This window comes from Ornithodoros turicata, chromosome 6, assembly GCF_037126465.1.
Source record: "Ornithodoros turicata isolate Travis chromosome 6, ASM3712646v1, whole genome shotgun sequence".
In the NCBI taxonomy this organism is placed as follows: Eukaryota; Metazoa; Arthropoda; class Arachnida; order Ixodida; family Argasidae; genus Ornithodoros; species Ornithodoros turicata.
In genome coordinates, this window is record NC_088206.1 from 18,893,973 (window position 1) to 18,910,408 (window position 16,436).

The 16,436-nt window shown below is 45.3% G+C and overlaps 1 protein-coding gene across 1 annotated transcript in view; it reads left to right on the top strand.

Annotated features, from left to right (window-relative positions):
- The first annotated feature begins 1,196 nt into the window (after window positions 1-1,196).
- Window positions 1,197-16,436, top strand: part of LOC135399323 (multifunctional protein CAD-like) — a 32,616-nt gene continuing 17,376 nt past the window's right edge. Inside the window, exons 1-26 of the mRNA XM_064631183.1 lie at window positions 1,197-1,303; window positions 1,750-1,858; window positions 1,952-2,221; window positions 2,280-2,338; window positions 2,578-2,661; window positions 3,036-3,177; window positions 4,997-5,165; window positions 5,230-5,415; window positions 6,328-6,429; window positions 6,604-6,772; window positions 6,855-7,220; window positions 8,714-8,935; window positions 9,582-9,770; window positions 9,831-10,064; window positions 10,151-10,288; window positions 10,583-10,750; window positions 10,820-10,902; window positions 10,968-11,214; window positions 11,319-11,417; window positions 11,816-11,917; window positions 12,002-12,124; window positions 12,229-12,411; window positions 12,513-12,731; window positions 15,543-15,710; window positions 15,785-15,967; window positions 16,028-16,132. Coding sequence (XP_064487253.1) covers window positions 1,774-1,858; window positions 1,952-2,221; window positions 2,280-2,338; window positions 2,578-2,661; window positions 3,036-3,177; window positions 4,997-5,165; window positions 5,230-5,415; window positions 6,328-6,429; window positions 6,604-6,772; window positions 6,855-7,220; window positions 8,714-8,935; window positions 9,582-9,770; window positions 9,831-10,064; window positions 10,151-10,288; window positions 10,583-10,750; window positions 10,820-10,902; window positions 10,968-11,214; window positions 11,319-11,417; window positions 11,816-11,917; window positions 12,002-12,124; window positions 12,229-12,411; window positions 12,513-12,731; window positions 15,543-15,710; window positions 15,785-15,967; window positions 16,028-16,132 — 4,095 coding nt within the window. The 5' untranslated portion in view covers window positions 1,197-1,303; window positions 1,750-1,773. The remainder of the gene's footprint in view (window positions 1,304-1,749; window positions 1,859-1,951; window positions 2,222-2,279; window positions 2,339-2,577; window positions 2,662-3,035; window positions 3,178-4,996; window positions 5,166-5,229; window positions 5,416-6,327; window positions 6,430-6,603; window positions 6,773-6,854; window positions 7,221-8,713; window positions 8,936-9,581; window positions 9,771-9,830; window positions 10,065-10,150; window positions 10,289-10,582; window positions 10,751-10,819; window positions 10,903-10,967; window positions 11,215-11,318; window positions 11,418-11,815; window positions 11,918-12,001; window positions 12,125-12,228; window positions 12,412-12,512; window positions 12,732-15,542; window positions 15,711-15,784; window positions 15,968-16,027; window positions 16,133-16,436) is intronic.

A 16,436-nucleotide genomic window follows, 5' to 3' on the forward strand; every position in this document is an offset into this window, starting at 1 on the left:
ACTAATTAATTAATTCATTCACTCATTAATGATTATGCTTTCTGGGAAGTGCGAGATAGCAGAATTGGAGCCCGTCATTATCCCAATCTATCGCCCTTATTAAGCACCCTGAAAAGTGCATGAACGTAGCTTGTGGTATAAACGCCCGAATTTTCCTATGCAAATGAGCCGAAACCAGAACTACGCACTACTCGAGTTTCGAGCACTCCACGTAGCCCTAGTCTAGTCCGTGTGAAACGCTAGAGGGAACCAGCGTTACACGCGAGAGAGGGGCATGTGCTTTGGAGCGATGGAGCTGATTGGAGTAGGTGCTAATCTATTGGCCAGGACCATGGCCAGGACCGCCAGTTAGCCCCCCCCCCCCTTTCGCCCGCCTGAGGATGGCCGACTACAGGGGGATGCCACGAATCCATCGTTTAAAATCCCAGATGTTCAAAATGCCACATTTCTCAGTTAAAGCTTTAATACGAAGCATATGGTGGAATGATAGTGTTGAATAATACATATTGCAGCCAATAAAAGCCCGGTTTTTGGCGACCGTTAGGCTTAGCATGGCGGTCACATCAGGTCAGCAGAAATGGCTAGAATTTGGTTAGGTTAATTAGGATATAGTTTTCAGAAGTTGAGTTCGTTTTTTGACAGTTCACCACGCGGTTGGGCCTCTCCACAGCTAGGCACGCGCGCAACACTACATAGCGCCGTTTGGGATTTTGAACATATGGTATTTTAGATGATGGATTCTTAACGGCTGCATTTCGGGATACCCCCCCGACTCCGTGGCCCAAGGTCGTGCCGTTTCCAGTGGTCGTTTCTGCGCTAGAGAAGTGCGTAGCTCTGGTTTCGGCTCATTTGCATAGCAAAATTCGAGGATTTGCATAGGAAAACGTTCTCATGCAGAATAAAACTGGAAAATGCAGGAAAAAGAGAGTTGGCTCTGCAGTGCGATGCAAAAACGCAATAAAGGCACAGTGTCTGTGCGCGCACAACGAGCAGACGGAACTGCGTGTCACTGTGAAATGCGATACGCGCAGCATGTCAAAGTACCATGATTAGGAAGTATCGACAAAATTCCATAAATCTGGATTTGAAAACAGTTAAAAATGTAGCAAGTACCAATTCTCCAAGCTTCCACCGCTTCCACTCCACTGTTGGCTACCTGACTAGCCCTACGAGCTACGAGCCCTACCAGTGACGCGACGGCGACGCCGCCTATGATGAAGTGGTGAAAACGTTCAATTCCTCGCAGCCGGCGCGCGTCTCGTGAGCACGTGTTTCTCTATGAAACAATGATAGTTTGGAGCTGGTGAGCGAATCCTGTGTTTGTGGCATGCTTCGTTGCAAATTGCACTTATCCTAGAGAGCACATTCCAGCGGCGTCCTTGCCAGTGTGACCCGCCAGTGCTGTACTGTCTTGAGAAACCTGCGTGAACAACTGGGTTCGGATTCATTACGTTTCATGTGCACATGCGAGTTTTCCGAATTCCTATCAACAACAGCAGAAATTCGTTCATTTAATTTTAGCACGTTCTTCTTGTTGTTGTTAAGTGCGAAATAATGCGCGGCAATTCCCTCCTATCATGCCGAGCAGATTGTGCAATGCTACTTTTTTTCGCTCGAGGGGTTACAATTTCGAATACACTTTGCGCATCCTACTGTCCCAAAATGCGGTGCATATGAGAACAGCGCTTCACAGAGGCGTCTGTAGTTCAGTCACTCACTGACATCGCTTCATTTGTTCTCGTCTTGTAGAACCTGTTGACCAAGAGCATAAAAATGAGAGCCGAATTGGTGCTCGAGGATGGAAGCGTGTTCTCGGGCAAAGCATTCGGCGGAGCCAGAAGCCTCTCTGGCGAAGTTGGTAAGCACAGACACACAAAAAATTCACCTCGAATGATTACGGTTGCGCAGACCTGACATCGTTTAAATGTGTTCTTCCATTCATGTTCAACAGTGTTCCAAACTGGAATGGTGGGCTACATCGAATCGCTGACAGATCCGTCGTACAATCGTCAAATCTTGGTCCTCACGTACCCCCTGATCGGAAACTATGGCGTTCCAGCTGAGACAAAGGACTCGTACGGAGTTCCATTGCATTTTGAGTCTCACAAGATATGGGCTGCAGGTCTTATTGTTGGGGAGTACGTCGCAGAGTACAGTCATTGGGATGCAGAATATTCGCTGTCCAGCTGGCTGAAGAATAACGGCGTTCCTGGCATCACTGGTATGACGATCACCTCGAGTGTTTTGCAGCTAACGAAATTTCTGCGTTCTTCCTCCAGGTATTGATACTCGAGAGTTGACGAAAAGGATACGTGAAAAGGGGTCTATGTTAGGAAAGGCAAGCGTGTTCTCTCTGTCTCTATTATCAACCTAGTATGATTACGCTTTCATTGTAGTGAGTAAATGCTGAGCTGTTCTGTGTGTACCGAATTCTTCCTTTGAGCCTTTTCAAGTATATTGTGTGCTGTAATGTATGGTAATAGTAAGAAGACACAATTCTTGCCATGTATCGGCAGTAATTTGTACTATTTCATACCATGTTGTTACACTGTACATCTTCAATGTCCTTCATTGCAGATTGTCATTGAAGGCACAGATGCTTCCCAGTTGCAGTTTGAAAACCCAAACACACTCAACCTTGTAAAAGAAGTATCCCTAAAGGTACGCTTCGGCCTGTTTTGCAGTCCTAACGGTCTTTTAGGAGCTTGAGTACAAATGAGCTAGCGAAGGGCACAGGGTGCAATATAAAACAGGAAAGAGTATTTTGTATTAGGGAAATAATGGTCCTCCATTTTCAATAAAAGTGCTAAAGGTGCCACAAAGGACACATACCGAAACTGTGCAGAGCACCCAACATGCCCAGTGTCTCCTTCATCTCATACTCCCATCTGTCATTTGTTATTAGTGATGTATTTGCTGGCTTGCTTTTTTTTACACTGGTTTGACCTATGTGTTAGTAGAAGATTTTCTTTCCAAACTTTATTTGCTCTTTTGTTGTGTCTAACTGGAAGCCTTTAGCACAATTTCTCTTGTAGGGACCCAAAATTTACAACCCCGGAGGATCTCCTCGGATTACGATAATCGACTGTGGCATGAAATACAACCAGCTGCGGTGCATTCTGGCTCGTGGAGCTTCTGTTACAGTTGTGCCCTGGGACCATCCAATTAATGTTGAAGGTACAGTGTCCTTAGTCATCGTTACCATGATAAGACGTTTGACTCACTCACTAAATAAGCTTCACTTCAGAGTAGAAACACTGAGCTCCACAGGCGAGCAGGGAAGCCATTTTTTTATTTCTGTTCCACACCAGCGCCATCCCCGCTTGAGAAGCAAAGACAGCTAACATAACAATGTTCGTCGTGGAGGCCTGGGTTGATTGTCATGCACCATTATTTATGTATTGTCGACGACAGCATTCCAAGGCTGCCAAGGTATCTGCCTTGGTGAGGTGCTTACAACAGGAGCATCATTTTGGAGCGCTCCACAGATAGCATTGTGAGAGCCGTTAGGTGATGCTAGTGTGGTGCGGAAAGAAGATGGCCTTTCCTTGCCTCACCTGCTCACATGTGGAACTTAGTATAGGTACTCTGAAGCTAAGTGCACTTAGTGTCTAGTGCTCGCTATCCTGCACATGAAAGTTAACTACACTGATGACCATACTGTGAATGCTCTGAAGCACAGAGAAAACGATGGCAATCATTCGTATCGGGAACGTGTGACAAAACATTAAAGGGGCACTGAAATTCCCCAGAAGTTCCATTCAAACTACTTTGAGGGTTGTGTTCATTTTGCAGCGTCTGTTATGACTCGATTCCCATTTTTTTCTTCCCTCCGCACCACTCCACAACGATCACTGCACTTCACGCATCAGGAGTTACAGTGCTGGATGTGCATGCCCCACTGTGGTGTGGTTTTGCGTTAAAAGAAATAGGGCTACCTACCTATGAAGCGAAATTTTGCTGTAGAGATTTACGAATAGTTTACTGCATAGGAACATGTCTCATTAATGTTACCAGTGGCAATTAAGTTGTTTTTACACTGTGTGTGATGCGGCATACGTATACATAGGGTTCTTCGTTTTCGTGTTTTATGATTTTTCAAATTCGGGAGGGAAAAATCGGGTGCTATTTATACACGAGAATTCGGGGAGAAATCGGGCACTGCGATCTCTATTCGTTATGTCATCGGGGAATTTTTTGGTAAAACGAAAGGCATATGAAACAAGCCAGTGATGTGACACTGGGACGAGAAACAACAATCATTATATTTCCGCTCGGAACAGGGGCAGTGAATGACCGCGGTATTCAAACACTTACCCGAGCTCATGAAAAGCTCGTCTTTGACTCTTGCAGGAGGGGATTATAAAAGGAGGACAAATTTGTTGTCACAAACAGCTCTCTTTGCTGATATTATGATTCACTTTTCCGACAATTTACCTGGAACAAGAAGTTGAAGGACCACAAGGATTTCGGGTAGATATCGGGTTTTACGCGAATTCTTGAAAACGTGTTCGGGGGGGAGGAACTATCGTGACAAATCAGGTTTAACCCGAAAACGAAGAACACTACGTATACAAAACTACTACAGATACACTATACGTTCGAAGCACGCAGATGTACAACATTCTTGTGAACGCACATTCCCTTGCCTGATTGGCTACCGCCATTGAGGTTCTAATTGGCTGCTGCCAGCGATGAATTTTTTTTTTTTTTTTTTTTTATGTTTCGATTGTGTTTTCGTGATGAACAGTAGTGCAATGTAAAACTGTTTTTGTTGCACAATGCTTACTGAAACTCTAATCTCAGAACAAGTTGGTTTTGCTTTTTAGTGCTCCTTTAATGTGTTCTGAGGTGTTTCCACTATAACACACCCCATGTTTTGCTTTTCTGAAGGAGAAAAACAGAAAGGGACCATAAGCTTCGTTTTGTCACTTTCTCACTCATTGCCATTATCTTTCTCGAAAGAGGCATAATTGTTTCTCTTCTGCTCACATAGAATTCGACGGCCTGTTTGTCAGCAATGGGCCTGGCGATCCAACAATGTGTCGAACAACCATCGACAACCTAGAGCAGATTTTATGGAACAAGTCACGTCCAGTGTTCGGTATATGTCTCGGACACCAGCTGATGGCACTCGCTATTGGAGCTGCTACTTACAAGATGAAGTGAGGGTGCAACGTGTGAAGCATTGTGAACAGATTACTGACATTGCAACATGCTGCTTTCCAGATATGGGAACCGGGGACACAATCAGCCTTGCCTGTTTAAGAACTCTGGTCGGTGCTGCATCACGAGTCAAAATCATGGCTATGCTGTATCAGCATCGGATCTTCCCGACGACTGGGAACCATTATTCACAAATGCTAACGACAAGACTAATGAAGGAATGGTTCACAAGAGCCTTCCATTTTTTAGGTAAGCTTACTTAAAGTAAGAGAACGCCATAAAAGCAATATGCAAAATTTAGCGGAATAGTAAAGCCGTTAGGCCTGGACGGATATCTTGCGCTTACCAGGGTCTCCGTAGCATTTGTAGCCATGTGATCTGACTGTACGGCCTCCGATTGTTTCCTTTGATAGTAATGTATGAAGTCCATAAGGCTTGAGACAGTTAAGTTGTGAACATATGAGTAAGTGAAGTGACACATAGAAAAGTGATTACAATGATTATTCAGAAATTGTCATCTCGAAAATACCAGTCTAGCAGAATTGTACAAGTCCAGTGGCACTGTTGTACTACACTGTGGAGATCTCCCCCAAAAAACTGAGCTAATCCCATTGGGAGGTTGTAATTGAATCGCTAAAATGTATTTCGGTACAGAGACAGGAAAATGCAGGGTTTGGATAAGTTGTCACTATGACTCAAGTTGAAGAAATAACAGTTTGAGAGCAGCTGTTCCAAGTCTGGAACACAAGCCTCAAGGCGCCTAAGAACCTCAAGATTGAAATATGGCAGTTGTCAAAACAGCGGCACAAGTCAAGCCTGCACCTCTTGATCAAGACTTCTAGATTACCGGTTAGGTGTGCTAATCATTACAACATTTGTGGCATAATGGTTAGAGCACTTAACTGATAATCTAGAGGTCCCCATGTTTCAACGATCCCTCCCTTTGATTCCCGTATGTAGCATGTTGCCCTGGACTGGACCCCCCTGAGAAAATTCCTGGGTCTACCTCTGGTCTTATTATGCCTACCTGTTCAGGCAGTTCCCCATTTCCTTCCTGTTCAGACAGTTCTATTAAAAGTGGGCTAAATTTCTAGTGTAAGAAAGTGAGCCGTACACATGTGGTTTCATTCGTAACATGCATCATCTTCATTGTGTCTTTAGTGTCCAGTTCCACCCTGAACACATGGCAGGTCCCGAAGACTTGGAGTTCCTTTTCGATGTCTTCCTGGAATCTGTGAGAGACGCAGTTGCGCAAAACCCAAAGTAAGGCACTCGTGCAGCCTTCTTCCAATTTGTAGTTTAAAGTGGTGCACCATAGTTGTGTGCTAACGCAAATGTCACAACATCCTGTTTAAATTACGCTTGTCCTTTGGATATCAATATTTGTCTTGTGTTTGCTATCCCCTGCGTTAACTATGCCTATGTTTTCTTACATAGCATTCCAATAAGTGAGAGGATTCATAACAAATTCCAACTTTCGCCAAAGTCCGAAGTGATCCCTGATGCTCCGAGCGTCCCCATGAAGCGACCGAGGAAGGTCCTCATTTTAGGCTCTGGCGGACTTTCAATTGGTCAGGCTGGAGAGTTTGACTACTCCGGTTCACAGGTAGTTTAACAGTTGTCACAGCTTTACGGTACTGTGCCTAAGGTGCTTCAGTCCCAATCAGACTTGGAACTGAATTTTGCAGGCCATCAAGGCGCTTCGCGAAGAAAAAATCCAAACTGTTCTCATCAACCCTAACATCGCAACGGTGCAGACGTCACCGGGCCTAGCGGACAAGGTCTATTTCCTTCCCATCACCCCCCACTATGTCACTGAAGTGATTAAGTCTGAGCGTCCAGATGGGGTGCTCCTCACATTTGGGGGCCAAACTGCCCTGAACTGCGGAGTGGCGCTCCAGCGATCTGGAGTGCTGGATCGGTACAAAGTAGCTGTCCTCGGAACTCCGATCAGCTCCATCATCAATTCGGAGGATCGCAAGCTGTTTGCCGAGAAAGTTGAAGAAATTGGAGAGAAAGTGGTGCCCAATTGTGCTGTCTACTCTGTGGCAGAGGTGAGTGTCTCGCTGGACATAGGAATGTGATAAGTGAGGTTGACATTTTAAATTAGAAAAGATTGACATTTATATTGGATTAGTTTCTTTTTATCAATACAACTATGCTCTGTATTCCCCGGACATTGTAAACTTGATGCTGTTAGAGCAAGTATTCATCTTCAAATACATCTTCAGTGGAATCTCATTAAACAGAACCTCAAGGGACCTGGAAGATCTGTTCTGTTTATCAGTAGTTCCATTTACTGAGTTGTGTGTGGTATGTTAAATGGTGTACCGTAATTTCCAGGAGTGCAGAAGCTGTACGCAGTCTTTATGCACATTACTGCATCAAAGGCAAGGAATACACACACAATTTTCAACTTCATTCTAGTCCTCATTGAGATGTTCCACCTTCACATGAACAATAGGCCCATTCATTGGGATATTCTGAATTTGGGCATGCTTTATCCACAGTAGCAAGCATTTTTCAAGCTCTCGTAGTCACCGAGTCGGTCTTCTTTTCTTTTTTCTTTTTTTTATTTTCTGTCCAAATCATGAAGCACTAAAGGCACCACAGAGCTTGTAATTTTCGCTAAGAGTTCTTATTAACATACTTTTGGCATCCCTTACTTAATCACGAGCTCCGTTTTTGTGTAGCAACCACTCTCAAAATTGTTGATAACTTCGATCTTGCTTTGAAGATCAAGAGCATGATGTGCACGATTCTGCAATGCAGTTGAAAATGGCATTCACTACTGTTAACATACTAATCCTAATCATGACCATACCAGAAGCGGAGAGCTCAAGCTGCAATGTGTGTAGCGATGTTGCTTTGCAATGTTAAGTCAGTTCAGTTTTCTGTTCCGTTTACCCAGTGGTGTAAAAATTTTTGTTCCGTTTAACGAGAACCTTTTTGCACTGCATAAATATGAATCCAAACGACCTTGCGGCTGTTGTTCCGTTAAAGCAGTAATTCCGTTTAAGCGATTTCCGTTTAGCGAGATTCCACTGTACAGGGAATAAAAGAGATCGCCTTCAATTTTCTAGATGAGCAACGGATGTTAAAGGAGCACTGAGGTGGCCCCGAAAATGTTTTGTTCTTTACTGCGGCGTGCTCTGCAACAAATAATTAGAGCCTGAAGTTTTCGGGAAATATTTTTTTCTAAATTCGTGGGGTAAAAATCAGGTAAATAAACATGTGCGCAGAAAGACAGTGTGTATGAAAGCAAAATGCATTGTACAGTGAAGCATTTTATTGGTGAAACTGCAGCAAACAACAACGTGTGGCTGTCCTAATGCACAGATACTTGCTGGAACACGTTGTCTAGGATATGTGCTGTGGAAAATACGAGCAAGTAGGGAATGAAAAGCACTGCAAGACCCTGTGCTTCTGTTGTTTTAGCTCTTCTCGGTTTTTGTGTTTCCGATAAACCTTTCGACGACAACTGATAACGTGTTGAATCGGTCTCTGCAATTTAGTTTACTGGCTGACTAAATGATTTTCCACTTAGGCACTCGCGGCAGCCGAGAAGCTTGGCTATCCCATCCTGGTTCGTGCCGCATTTTGTTTAGGAGGCTTGGGATCTGGGTTTGCTAGCAACCCTGAAGAACTGAAGACACTTGTTGCCCAAGCCATTGTGCGATCCAGCCAAGTGCTGCTAGACAAAAGCCTCAAGGGATGGAAAGAAGTAGAGTACGAGGTTGTCCGCGATGCGTACGACAACTGCATCACGGTTAGTTCCGAGTCCCAAACTTGCAATAATAATTTTGTGTTTTATGTCGTGCGACGGCCCTCACTAGAGCCCCCAGCATTCTGCAGTTCCGCGAAATTTTGTGGAATTGGCCATGTTTTGCGGAACCTGCTGTTTCCCTCTGAATGGGGTGTCTTTTGCAGAATACTATTTGGTATATTATGGAATTATGTAAGGATTTGAATTGATCTGCGACATTTTTGTGGGTTAAACCCGATTATAGTCGTGACTGCGATACCCGACGCCACTGATAATGGTGACACGCGGCTGAACATTCTGCGACGAAAGAAAATTTGATGACAGGAATGCCCTATGAGAAATTGTCAGTGTAGTCTGATTTTCTTTGTGCACTGAAAAGCTACGAAAGACTGAAAAAGCGCGCAGGATGAGCCGGCAAGCGTTTTTTTTTTGGGGGGGGGGGGGAGGGGGATTCTGTAACTTTTTTCTTTTGCTTGTTTTTATCTTGCCTGCAGAATCCAGCAGATTTGTACGTCCCACTTCGCAGAAATGTTAATTTTTCACCGCAGAAAGCTAGGGGCTTTAATTCATGATCCTGAAGATTAATGTAATTTTTTTCTTTTCATTTATTTTAGCTTTGATATGTGTGCTGTTTTCTGTGTTACTGTAGGTCTGTAACATGGAAAATTTGGACCCCTTGGGAATCCACACTGGTGAATCTATTGTGGTGGCCCCGAGCCAGACGCTTACAAACGAAGAATACAACCGGTTGCGTACCACAGCCATTCGTGTAATCCGCCATCTGGGAGTTGTCGGAGAGTGCAATGTGCAGTATGCTCTCAGTCCGAACTCCTTCGAGGTACATTGAGCGTAGAAGGATGCCCGTATTGTTGATGTTTATCGACATTTTCTTTCAAAGTACTACATCGTCGAAGTAAACGCGCGACTCTCACGAAGCTCGGCGCTGGCAAGCAAAGCAACTGGTTACCCGCTCGCGTACATTGCTGCCAAACTGTCCTTGGGGATTCCACTGCCTCAGCTGCACAACTCGGTCACGGGCAAGACGACAGCTTGCTTCGAACCCAGTCTGGATTACTGCGTTGTGAAGATTCCACGTTGGGACCTGGGCAAATTTCCGCATGTCAGCAACAAGGTCTGCAACACCTCTATAGAATTGTTCGATATATATGTATAAATGTTCTTTCCCCTTGAATGAAAAATCCTTCCCCCCCCTTTCAGATCGGCAGCTCAATGAAAAGTGTCGGAGAAGTAATGTCAATCGGCCGGTCTTTTGAGGAAGCGTTCCAGAAGGCTATACGTATGGTCGACGAACATGTTCACGGGTTGGATCCATATCGAAAACCATTCAGTGAGGAGGTCAGCCCTTGTGCCTTCTCATGCTTAGCCTGTTTGAATGTCAAAACGTGCCTAAGTGTAGTCAGATTGTTTTCTGGCACCCTGTTTAACATTCTGAAACTCTCAATCAAGGAACATTACCAGGAAGCCCATTGCACTCACCTAAATTGGATCTTGTGGCCATATTCGCTGCAGTGAATTTTGGCGGCACTGTGATTTGTGCCCTTAGTGCAAACATTGTTTATTCCCTTCTAATGCTCCTGAAAAAAAAAATTCCCAAATTCCCCTCCTACCCAACCTCGTTTTGTCCTCCAGAAACTAACCTGTCCCACAGACAAGAGAATGTTCCACCTTGCATCTGCAATCAAAGCTGGATACACTGTCAAGCAGCTGAACAAGCTGACACAGATCGACCCTTGGTTTTTGCACCGCATGGTAAACATCATCGACCACTATACATTCCTCGAATCATTACGTAAACAGGTAAGTTGCAGGGAAATAATGTTGATGCTGGAATTGAGTAGCTGAGGGAGTGTACACATGTGGTTCCAGCCAGAAGCGTTGACGTACCAAGTGTTGCTGCGCGCCAAGCAGCTGGGATTCTCCGACAAGCAGATTGCGGATTGTGTAGAGAGGTGAGTTGGTGTCTGCTGGCACAGCCATGAGCTTCTAATCGTGCCATAAAATCTTTAATTTCAAGTACGGAACTTGTCATCTGCAAGACTCGAAGAGAACTGGGAATCGTCCCGCTCGTAAAGCAGATTGATACCGTGGCAGCGGAGTGGCCAGCAGCTACAAACTACCTCTACCTTACGTATAATGCCAAAAGCAACGACGTTGACTTCAAACAAAGGGCAACAATGGTGCTCGGGTCAGGTGTTTACCGTATCGGCAGCTCTGTCGAATTTGACTGGTGCGCTGTCAGTTGTGTCCAAGAGCTGAGAAAGGTAACATACTGGCCTTGTTTGTAACAACTTTATTTTATGACAACAACAACTTGTTTGTAGTGGATCAGTGGCATGGTTGTAGTTGTGATGTTACCTCTTTGCAGATCGGAAAGCCTACAATCATGCTAAATTGTAACCCTGAAACTGTCAGCACAGATTACGACATGTGTGACAGACTTTATTTCGACGAGATATCATTTGAGGTGAGCTTTGCAATGTGTACTGAATGTTTATGCCCTTGTTGTATATCTTTCGGAGCTTCTGTCCCTTCCTTAGAGGTCGCCACTAGTTGTAGTCTGTAACGCTGTCCTGTGACTGCGGCTGCTTAGTAGTGCTGGTGTGTTAGAGATGTAGATCCGCCACAGAAATATATATAACTGACCCCTGTGCTTTTCGGGGTTTTTTTCTTCTTTTTTTCATATGAGGCAGTAAACAATTTTATTCATCTTTTGTTAAAAGGGGTAAAACTGTAAAATCTCGTGATACTGCAGATGCCCTGTGAAAGAACAGTAAAGAGCAGAAAGTATATAACCCCCCATATATATACCCCTGTACTAATGTTGTATGAAATTCTGCCTTTTCTTTAATGCACCTGCTATAGACTGTGATGGATATCTATAACTTGGAGCAACCTGAAGGCATCATCTTGAGCATGGGTGGCCAACTCCCTAACAATATTGCGATGGACCTCCACCGTCAAAAGGTAATCTTAACAGCGCAGTTCGATTACCCGTTCACTGGTCAGCCTGATTTGCGTTGTAGAAGTTTCTTCCCACGATTGTTTCAGGCCCGCATCCTGGGAACATCTCCAGAGTCGATCGACTGTGCCGAAAATAGGTTCAAATTCTCACGCATGTTGGATTCTATCGGGATATCGCAGCCCCGTTGGAAAGAGCTGACAAACTTGGAGGTAATAACAGAAACTTATCCACTATGTTCTAGCAAGGGCATCATCTGACGTTGTGGGGAATAAACATACTCTAGTTCCTATTCATTTTATGCTTGCTCATTTAGAATGCAAAGAAGTTCTGCGACGAAGTGGGTTACCCTTGTCTGGTTCGTCCGAGCTACGTGTTGAGCGGCGCGGCCATGAACGTTGCCTACACGCACAAGGATCTCGAGAACTACTTGGGTGAAGCAACGGCTGTTTCAAAGGAGCATCCCGTTGTGATTTCAAAGTTCATCTGTGAAGCAAAGGTCAGATGAACAGCCTTGATTCTGCCTCTGGAATTCCTTTGTCACTCTTCCCCCCCTTCTTTCTATATAGGTGTTACACACACAAAATGTGTTCCTTTCAGGAGATCGATGTCGATGCTGTTGCTCAGGAGGGCCAGTTGGTCGCCATGGCCGTGTCTGAACATGTGGAAAATGCTGGTGTTCACTCTGGCGATGCAACCTTGGTGACACCACCTCAAGACTTGAATCCGGAGACGCTGGCTAAGATCCGTTCCATATGTCAGGCTATAGGGCAGGCTTTGGTTGTCAGCGGGCCGTACAATATGCAACTGATTGCGAAGGTAAGAGAGAAAAAACACCTGGTACCGTATTACCGCGTATTATCCGGCATGCCGGATTTTCCGAGGTCGACCAACTTTCGCGATCTGCCTGCCTGGTCTATCCCGGCATGCCGGATTAAACGAGGTCGCCGGCACGTGGTACAGAATGACTGAGACAAGTAATTCTTACAAAACCTTTATTGTACAACGACATGCTATCACAAACAGAAGGCTATATGCAATAGTACAACAAACTTATAAGGCATTTATGTCCTCGTCATCAGAAGAATCGCAACTTTCCGCGTCAGTGAGTCCAGACCCGTTTTCTTCGTCGTGGATCGGGCTGGGCTCCATCGTGCCCGTCGTCAGAACATCAGCTAAACGTCCATGTAGACTACTGGAGTCTGCTTCTGCCACAAGTCCACACTTGATAAAAGATTGACGAATCAGCTCCTCGGGAACTTGACTCCATGCCTCTTTGACCCATTGTGCAATGGTGGCATATGAAGCGGAGCGGCGTTTTCCCGACTTCGTGTGCTCCACTTCTCCATTCCTCAACCATTCCGTCCACAGGCTCCTCATCGCTGTCTTGAAGTTGCGATTCCAAGCTACGTCGGCAGGCTGAAGAAGTGGTGTGAGTCCACCAGGAATAATCGAGAGGCAGGTGGCGTAATGCTGCTTGAAGCTTGATTTTGTTGTAGTCTTCAGATGCGCTGGCGCACTGTCCATCACCAGCACTGATTTGGGTTTGAAGAAGGCACCCGGTCGTGCAGCCCAGACCTTTTGCTTGTAGGTGTTCATAAGCTCAGCAGTCATGCTCCCTTTCATTGCCACGGAAACAACAATTTCTTTAGGGAAGTCAACCTTTGGCACGTTCTTGAGTCCTTTGAATATTATCATCGGCTTCAGTTTTGTACCATCGGCCATTGCGCTGAGAACAACAGTGTATCGAAGCTTGTCCTTGCCGGTTGTCCTGCATGTTACGTGCTTGACTCCCTTAAAGTCGTACGTCTTATTCTGTGGCAAGTCAAAATACATCGGCGTCTCGTCCATGTTTCCAATGTTCTTCAGTTCAATTCCTCCAATTACTTATTCGTGAAACTTGAAAAAACAATGGCACAGCTCACGCGCATTGTCCGGAACCTTTTGCCCAACACTGGTGACTGACCTGTTGACAACTTTGTACCTTTTGGTGAACCTTTCCAACCAACCATTGCTTGCCTTGAAGTTCGTTGCACCGTCGCTCTTGCTTAGTAAGTCTTCGGCCCGCGCCTTGATGTGGGATGCAGAAACAGGAATACCTTGCTTTCGTTCTTCGGATATCCAGCTAGCAAGGCTTTCCTCCATCGCAGGGTACCTTGCACGTTTCTTTGCGGTGTCCTCGGAAGAAGGTATGCACCTACGTTTCCTGATGACCAAGTCGTCGTCGGTCCTGCACGCTTCGAGCTTGTCCTGCTGCCTCAACCAGTCCTGCACGCACGAACGAGGAATGCAGAAAAATCGTGCTGTTGCGCTGATGTTACCATGAAGTTCGGACAGCTTCTTCAGCACGTCCAGTTTGAACGAGATCGTGTAACTACGCGTGTGCGTACGAGCCGGAGTCGGACCTTCATCCATGGTGGCAGGCTCAGTAATGCCAGAGCAAGACCCAAGCGGCCGTAAGCAGGTCAAGATTGTCCAGTGAAGATAATATTAGCACAATGAATGGGCTTTCATCCTCCGGAGGGAACAGTAGAGCAAGAACCAGCGTTCGTTCCGTGACGTCATCCTTCCCTGGGCTTTCCCCGCGTGTGTCATTGAACTGTTGTGAAGGACCTCGGTTGACTCCTGGAAGACTACGTCCCCGATTCTCGCATTTGCCGGCATGCCGGGAAATACGGGGTTTCCCGGCATGCAGGTCAACCTCGCTTTAATCCGGCATGCCGGATAATACGCGGTAATACGGTAAAGTATTCACCGTAGCCATGTAAAGTTCTGTACTTCTGTCAGTATTAGTGAGGACAGAGTGCATCACCGCACTACCCAGCTATCTGTGCTGCTCTGTCCTGACTAATAAAGGACAGTTTTTACCCTTCTCTCCTCTGTTTGCTGATTCGGGGTGTTTTCGTCGATTCGGAGAACATCCTGCCTCCTTTCTGGGCAGTTTTGCGCATATTGAATTGCTGCAAGGGGCTGTGTTTTGTTCTCAGTTAGTCGAGTGTGAGGCATTAATAGGACCCTACGTTTTCTGTTTTTTAAAAATCGAGGGCTAAAAATTGGGCCACATATCAGGAGCCATAAGACTGTAAAATTGGGCAATATCAGGTGGTAAAGCAGATTATTGGGTGAAAAAAATAAGCTTATTGCATTTTAGATTAACACACGATGTGGAACAGCCATGCTGAATGTAGGGCCCTGTGTTTTAAGGTAAAACCCAAACGTGAACTTGCAAAGTGCCAATTCAGCCACCAATATGAGCACAGGGGAACGCCAAGCATTGAACACTCAGCACAGCTGTTCTGCATCTCGTGTTCATCTAACGCAAGAAGCACTTTTTTGTTTTTTTCCACCCAATTTCGCCCAGTTTTACCCTGTTTTACGGCTCCTGAAATAAAATCAGACCCCACCCCCACCCCCGATTATCGAAACACATATCCCCAAAACACAGGGCCGTATGAGTATGTGGTGCTTAGCGTTCAGTGGCAGTATTGGTGGATGAATGGGAGTTTTTTTGCATTTTACCGTAAGTGATGACGATGCAAAAGGGGGTAAAAAATGGTCTGTACCAGATTTGGCCCTAGAAAAAAAATGGGCCCTACGCATTAACAGTTTCTGGTTGTTTCTTGTTCGCAGGACAACCAACTCAAGGTAATTGAATGTAACTTGAGGGTTTCGCGATCTTTTCCGTTTGTGTCGAAGACCCTCAACTGTAACTTTGTGGCCCTCGCCACTCAAGTCATACTGGGAATGAAGGTAGAGCTCCATGACGTCACCTTTGGATGCGGGAAAGTTGGAGTCAAGGTACAGTGCACAAATATGAACCACAGCTAGTCACGGGGAGAAGGTTTGTCCATCGCATCATTGTACTTTGATAGGTGCCACAGTTTTCGTATTCCCGACTCGCTGGAGCTGATATCAGGCTCGGCGTGGAGATGGCAAGCACCGGAGAAGTAGCCTGCTTTGGCGAAAACCGCTACGAGGCCTACCTCAAAGCCCTACTGAGCACAGGGTTCTGCATTCCTGAAAAATCAATCTTTCTTTCCATTGGAAGCTACAAGGTGAACAAGTGACCCTCACTTGGACAATTGATGTAAAAGTGGTCGTTTGATGTCTCGCAGCACAAGGCCGAGTTCTTGCCGAGTGTCCGAACGATCGAGAAAATGGGTTACAAACTTTACGGAAGCTTGGGAACGTCGGACTTTTACATGGAGCACGGAATTAAAGTGAGTTTTTGTTGTTGGTTTCTCTTTTTTTTTAATGATGTTTTTGTAGTTGTGTATATGACTCCTTTCCATATTACTAGTGTCTGTTTTTCGGTGATCATACTATTGTCCAAGGTACTACAAGATAAAGTGAAGATAAGTGACAAAGCGAAGTTATCCTGTTATTTCATCTTATAAGCCAATTCAAACTTGTACTACTGTAATTTGCCTTTTGTGTTCTTTTGTGCCGCATTTTGGGAGGTCTCAAAAATTACAATGACCGAAAACCCTACATGTTACCCATGAAACACGGGAGCTCCAACTT